Source organism: Ixodes scapularis, unplaced genomic scaffold (genome assembly GCF_016920785.2).
Source record: "Ixodes scapularis isolate PalLabHiFi unplaced genomic scaffold, ASM1692078v2 PGA_scaffold3__209_contigs__length_174095766, whole genome shotgun sequence".
Classification (NCBI taxonomy): domain Eukaryota; kingdom Metazoa; phylum Arthropoda; class Arachnida; order Ixodida; family Ixodidae; genus Ixodes; species Ixodes scapularis.
Genome location: NW_024609868.1, coordinates 56,568,400 through 56,575,731, shown reverse-complemented (window position 1 = coordinate 56,575,731; position 7,332 = coordinate 56,568,400). Strand labels below are relative to the sequence as shown.

Genomic DNA, 7,332 nt, shown 5'->3' with positions numbered 1-7,332 from the left:
AGGAGCTAAGCCTTTTTCTTTCTTTACTTTTTCCTCAGGTAAGTTCGCTCTTTGCAAATTTTACACAAAAAAATGCACCATCTCTGGGCAACGCTGCACAAAGTCGTAGCGCGATAGGTTAAGAAACCGAATTTTCCGGTCGATTTTAAGAGCCTGGCGTCTCCTTGTTTCACCCTGTATATATATATGGTGACATGGAAGAATTGCCTTTGCTTATTAGATAACATTAGGACGTGCATAGATACTCATCTATCTTTTTTAATGGAGTATTCTAATTTAGCCAGGAATAAATAATACTACTGCATTGCGTTTCAGAGTGAAACATTTATTTCATACCATAAAATAAAAAAAAGTTTTTTTTTTAGGGGCGTGCAGTACAGCGAAAAAATCTTGATAAAGAATGTAAGATTGAATACTATTTATAAAAAAAAGTTATGAAACGACATCTGGTTGGAATGTTCATGGCTTTACAGAGGCGTACCCGTCCTAGTCTGGCCCAAATATACTCGCACGAACCGCCACTGATTCAGAAGCTTTGTCGAGGTGAAACTGGGAGGATAAAAGGGGGCAATTTCTTTCAGTCTTGCCTTCGCAAAGCTTTATGACGTAATTGTGGGATCGAAACCACCCGCCTGATGACAGTCGAGTGCAACTCATGAATTGAACGAGAACTGCGTGAACACTCGACTTGGGCTTGTAACAATCAATACCTCGGTGGACACTCGGGTAGCAGCTTGTGTCCAACTACTGCAGTGATGAGAATAGCCGAGCTGCAACAGTGCCTGGAGCTCAGCATGCGTTTTCTACTTTGCTAACCCCAGCGCGTGGCTATGATTAACGTTGGTGGCATATGCAGAGATAAGCACCATGACACGTGGCCGCTTGTTCTGGCTTCGGGTTGAGGGGATATTTCTTTAATTTATTTGCCGCCTGCATTACTTAAAAAAAAAGGCTCGAGATACACCTAAGCACTTCCTATGAGTTGTGAATGCGAAAGCACGCACGCCGCTCTTCACTCCCTTCTTTAATCTGCGGCGTACAACGCCCTGACCTTGGGCGTTTAACGCTGGAGCCGCTGCCTCGCGGACACGCAGCGCCATCGGGTGAACGATCGTTCAAACTGTTGTGTGCCTTGCGGTGCGAGGCAGGAACAGACAGCAACGTAGTTCCCAGCAAAACGAAGCCCTTGGTTTATTCCATGCGCCGTATATTGCCACGCGCCGTTCAACCGATAAGAGGCGAGCGAACTCGGTGATCAGTGATAACATAACAGTGTGATAACACAGTTAGGATGACATCACACAAACTGACGCGCGCCAGTTAATGGGACCGAAGTGTAAAAGATGCCGTTGGCTAGCTTTGCGCGTGGTTTCATTAAGGTGCCGTTTTGCTTGGTTTCAAAGCTGATGACGTCGGCTCGCTCCATGAGACGAGTTAATGCTTTCGCATTAAAAAATGTAAGGCAAGTGTTTTGGTTATTACGTTAGGGGGTCATTCTGAGTAGAATTTAGCGAAAGTAGAAGAATCGTTTCATGGCCCCTTTTAATTTTTTAAAAGTCATGTGCTTGTTCGTAGCATTGTTATGTTCCAAGTTGCTTATTTTTGCTGAAGGACCCATACGCCATCCACAAAAGTTGCCTTTTGGTCGTAGCATATATGTTTGACAATTAACCGATAAAAGAAATGAAATGGGGACACAACAGATGTTGTTACATTGTACTGTACTGCAAGCGTTCATTGGCTTCTGCACACATTTCACTAATGACAAATCATGAAAATTACCATGGTAGCTAAGGCTTCAATGTTCTTTCTTCGTGTTTCAGGGCTAGCAGTTCTCGAGAGACTGAAAGCTTTCAAAGTGAGCAAATTTCTGTACACCTCACGAACTCACAAACCCACTGGTATGTATATTAATGTCACGTTGGTCATATATGTTTATCCATTAAAGATTTAGACAATATAATAATCATTGTAATAATCATAATCATATTGAACATACATCTACATTTGTACGCAGTGGTACTAAAATTATATATTCAACTTTGACTGTTTGGCACTATTTTATTTAACTTCCTAATTCTTCCTAGACTTTTGATCTGGAAGAATATTATGAGTAGTATTCCCTTTTCTTATCATTTTCAAAAGCTGAAATGGAGGGAGCCCAGTTCACAAGGCTGAATGAGTTGCTGAGAATGTCGGACATAGTTATTGTGACGTGCACACTCACTCCGGAGACGACGGGGATGTTCAACCGTGAGGCGTTTTCTCTTATGAAGAAAACAGCTTCGTTCATCAATATCAGCAGGTATGTCGACTGCCAGGCCTGTATTTCCTACCACATTTTTCAGGGTGTGTAGGGACTAGGCACATTTCATATGTACACACCTGACTTACCATGTACTTAAGTTTGGCAACATATAAGATGTATGTTCCTCATTGAACAATGTTAACCTGTTCTTAGTGCAATTTGAAATGAAGCATAGAGAAACAATAGAGGCGTGCGATATATACACAAAGGATGATGTTTAATATAAAACGTGGAACTCATATAGAAACCTAAAAAACGTATTATATACATCCATAGTAGTAAGGTGAGGCCAGTAAGGTGCTAGACAGCTATACTTAATTCAAAAAAGTTCAAGCCGCTGTAGCACATGGAATATTTTCGTGAACAAATCATTATCGACCTTAGGTGTGTTTGACTACCTTGCAAATATTGAAATTATGATGAACCCGACTCAAGGTACTTTAGTTACCGAACACGGAACATTTACATTAGTTGAAGATTTAAGAGAGAGGATTGCGCAGTCTCCAATTTAATAAAGCTGAATCCTAACCCTTTGATTGCATTTGGTTCAAGCCCTGCTGAGCGAATGTTATGAACAGTTGTATGTGTGCTGTTACGCGTTACAGCCAGTGCTATCTGTAACGCGTAGGAACGCGTTACCGCCAGCACGCGAGATAAAACAGCGCAAAAAGGTACAAAAGGAAGCGACAAACCATACATTGTTGAGCTCTCTGATCGCACTATCGGTAACGCGTTACTCTTTTTCGGTATCGTGTAACGTTTTCGTTACTTTTTCAAAACAGTAACGGGTAACGTACTTGCGTTATTTACTTCGAGTAACGAGTAACTGAGTTTCGTTTCTCGATACTTTTTCTTCCCAAGTCATAAACCAAATTACACTTAATTTTTTTTCTTGTTTTTAGGCATCAAGCCATGTGAATTTGAGTTTTTTTTTTGCTGAGATTATCGGTAAAACCGTAAAAGAAGTAGTCTTGTTAAATTTCTGCATGGATATAATGTTATTGAAATATGGCGCTTACGTATACCTGTAATGTTGAAACAGTAAAACGTGCTAATTTTATTCAAGAAGGTAGCGCATAATTAGCGTGCGTTATTTTTAATTGGTAACGGTAACGCGTTACTTTTATTTTCAAATAACGTAGGATGGTAATGTAACGTAATAACAAAGTAACGTGTTTCGTCAATGTTTTCGGTAACGCCTACAACACTCGACGCAAGACGTTCTACTCCAGCTTAAGGGAGAGGTAATGCTGCCTGCTGCGCGCAACTCACAGCTGCGCGCAACTCACACACAGGCATTCTTGCTCTAGACCTCAAGGGGGCATTCGACAATGTTAAACACACTGCCATCCTCTCACAACTTAATACCTTCGACTGCGGCCATAGAACCTATCAGTACATTAAGATTTTCTCTCCCGGCGTAGCGCGATGCTGAAGGTTGGAGACCTCTCCACAGACCCAGTCCTACTTGGCAGCCGAAGTACCCCTCAAGGGGCCGTACTCTCACCTTTGATATTCACCATTACGCTCATCGGTCTCCCTGCCCTCTTGGACTCCATTCCCAGCGTACATCATGGCATATATGCCGATGACATTACGATCTGGTCCAGCACGGGGTCTGCAAACGGCAGCCGATGCGGTCTGTGATCATGCCAAGTCATGCGGCCTCCAATGTGCTCCACTGAAATGAGAACTACTCCTCGTTTCTCCAAGAAAGAAAGGTTTCCTGGACCCACCCACTTTCACCATCTCCATGGAGTGCCACGTCATCGTTCCATCTCCACATATCAAGATTCTCGGTATGACCTTTCAGGCCGACCGCGCGAACACCATCTTGATAAATAGGCTCAAACACACCACAGCCCAAGTCACCCACTTGATCGCACGTATAACCACCAAAACGAGGTGTATGCGCGAGGCCGACACGGTTCGCCAAGTCCAGGCAATCATAATCTCCCGCATTACGTATGCCATACCTTATGCAGTCTTTATAAAAACAAAACTCTCGAAGGTGACTCTAATGATCAGGAAAGCCTACAAACAGCCCCTCGGACTTCCCGTCAGCACGGCCTCCGACAAACTGTTAAAACTTGGCCTACACAATACAGCTGACGAGCTCATAGAAGCCCATCTTTCCAGCCAAAGAATGGGGCTGAGAGCCACGGGTGCAGGAAGACTGCTCTCGACTGCGACTCACAACCTCTCTACAGCATCCTCCTGAAACCACGACTCTCTTGCACGAGATCCGGAGACACCTCTTCATCTCACCGCTCTCCCGCAACATGCACCCCGTGCATCATGCTGGACGAAGGTAGGCGAGAACCCTAGCCATATATAAACTCTATGGTCACGAAGCAACCACCGCATACATGGACGCGGCCTCTTATCCCGGCATAAGAGCCATGACAGCCGTCGTCGTCCAACAAGATCACCATGTCAGCATCATCACACTACCAAGATACGAACCTTTACAAGCGAAAAAGGCGGCCGTCGCTCTTGCCATCGCGCAAACTACAGCCGAAGTCATCATTACCGACTCGCAGCACGCGTGTCGTAATTTCTCGAGAGGAAGAATCCACCGTACAACAGAACGGGTCATCTCCAAACACCCGCCGGATAGACTCATCACTATCATATGGACACCCGCCCACTCCGCTGTACCAGGCGATGCAACCGCCCACCTCTTGGCCCGAGAGGTATCCCGCCGGGCCCTGGGAGACGAGCGGGAGCGGCCGGTCCCATTGGTAACATGTCAAGAGATCACGCAGCACTACAGGTTGGAGAGAGGTACCTACCCACCCCCGCATGAACAACTATCGAAAGAGCAGGAACGACATCACCGTGCCCTACAGACTAACACCTTCCCCCATCCCACTAAATGCCGTATCCTTTTCCCCACCTTCTATTCCCCGCTCTGCAGCTTTTGCGGAGCCCCTGGGACCCTCTTTCATATGCTAGGAGGCAGACACGTAGCCAGGGGGGGGGGGGGGGGGGGCATGGGGCCCGGGTTTCCCCCGAAATCTTCTATTTTGCTGGGACCTTCTCTCCCCCCTCATACAGTATCTTGTAATGGGCGGCCCCCCCCCCCCCCCCCCCCCCCCGCCCTCCCTCCCCCAATTCTGGCTACGCGCCTGGTAGGATGCGACCAAAACCCCACACAATCGTCTAATTCCTTCCAGTCTTCATACGAGCTTTGGGACAGAGCACTGACCAGCTCCAACTTCGATGACCAGCTCATGCTCGTGTCGAGGGCGGTGAAAGCAGGAAACGCTCAAGGCGTCTTGGACTAAGGACCCTCCTCATCGCTTTCTTATAATAAAGATGTTTATTCTCTCTCTCTCCCTTTCATTTGGAGAGAGAAAGAATAAACATCTTTATTACAAGAAAGCGATGAGGAGGGTCCTTAGTCCAAGACGCCTTGAGCGTTTCCTGCTTTCACCGCCCTCGACACGAGCATGAGCTGGTCATCGAAGTTGGAGCTGGTCAGTGCTCTTTCCCAAAGCTCGTATGAAGACTGGAAGGGATTAGACGATTTTCCCCCCATATATATATATATGGGGGACCCTCTTTCATATGGTAGGAGGCAGACACGTAGCCGGGGGGGGGGGGGGGGGGTACCTACCCACCCCCGCATGAACAACTATCGAAAGAGCAGGAACGACATCACCGTGCCCTACAGACTAACACCTTCCCCCATCCCACTAAATGCCGTATCCTTTTCCCGTGTCTCTAAAGCTCATAAACAATAATAATTAATAATTGGGTTGTGGGGATATTTATACAGCGTGTAGTTGGTCTGCCATTAAAGTTGCGACGAGTCACACGCTGTAGATGAGCAATTTAGCCAGTGCGGTACAACCGCTAGCCTGGGGTCTTTAACGTGCACCACGCAGTAGTGATACACGACCGCACGCCGGTACGATGCTCATCCAGATCGAAACGGGCAGGGGTGGGGCTCGAACCCAGGATCCCTGGGTTCTGCAGCGCGAGCTTTCGCTCCACGCGCGTCGAGCTGGGTGTGCGCTTCAGCCCACTCGGCCACCGATCCCCCGCTCATAAACAAAGAATACTACTACATGTACACGGGGCGAGACAAACAGTGGGAGGATTTCTGGAGCACAAACGAGCACGTACCACGTGACACTAAGCGTCGTACCGCGTTCCACGCGGCGGCGTGTGTTTCCAGAACACCTCCGATTGGATACATTTCGTTTCTTGTGCATTAATTAGACAGGTAGGAAACGCCAGAAAGCCAAGGTGGAGTGGTGTAGTGGTTAGCACACCCGACCGGACATTGGGAGGCCCAGAGTTCAAATCCTGGCTCCGCCGTTTTTTGGCTTTCGGCGGGTTCCTGAAAACTTTGATTCTTTAATTCATTGGATTAAGTACGGTCCATTCATCTGCACATATTCGTTCATATCCTCCTCGGAGACCACGTACGATGACGTGAAGTGCCCGTGTTGTATATTCAATAACGTGACTCTTGATTCTCGCATATGATGATGATACCGTGTCTCTAAAGCTCATAAACAAAGAATACTACTACATGTACACGGGGCGAGACAAACAGTGGGAGGATTTCTGGAGCACAAACGAGCACGTACCACGTGACACTAAGCGTCGTACCGCGTTCCACGCGGCGGCGTGTGTTTCCAGAACACCTCCGATTGGATACATTTCGTTTCTTGTGCATTAATAAGACAGGTAGGAAACGCCAGAAAGCCAAGGTGGAGTGGTGTAGTGGTTAGCACACCCGACCGGACATTGGGAGGCCCAGAGTTCAAATCCTGGCTCCGCCGTTTTTTGGCTTTCGGCGGGTTCCTGAAAACTTTGATTCATTAATTCATTGGATTAAGTATGGTTCATTCATCTGCACATATTCGTTCATATCCTCCTCGGAGACCACGTACGATGACGTGAAGTGCCCGTGTTGTATATTCAATAACGTGGCTCTTGATTCTCGCAGATGATGATGATACCGTGTCTCTAAAGCTCATAAACAAACGGGGCGAGACAAACAGTGG

The 7,332-nt window shown here is 46.8% G+C and overlaps 1 protein-coding gene across 1 annotated transcript in view; it reads left to right on the top strand.

The window, feature by feature from the left end:
• LOC8050723 (glyoxylate reductase/hydroxypyruvate reductase) overlaps positions 1-7,332 on the top strand; it is a 47,580-nt gene continuing 40,248 nt past the window's right edge. The window contains exons 1-3 of the mRNA XM_040212924.1: positions 1-38; positions 1,824-1,901; positions 2,146-2,305. Coding sequence (XP_040068858.1) covers positions 2,151-2,305 — 155 coding nt within the window. The 5' untranslated portion in view covers positions 1-38; positions 1,824-1,901; positions 2,146-2,150. The remainder of the gene's footprint in view (positions 39-1,823; positions 1,902-2,145; positions 2,306-7,332) is intronic.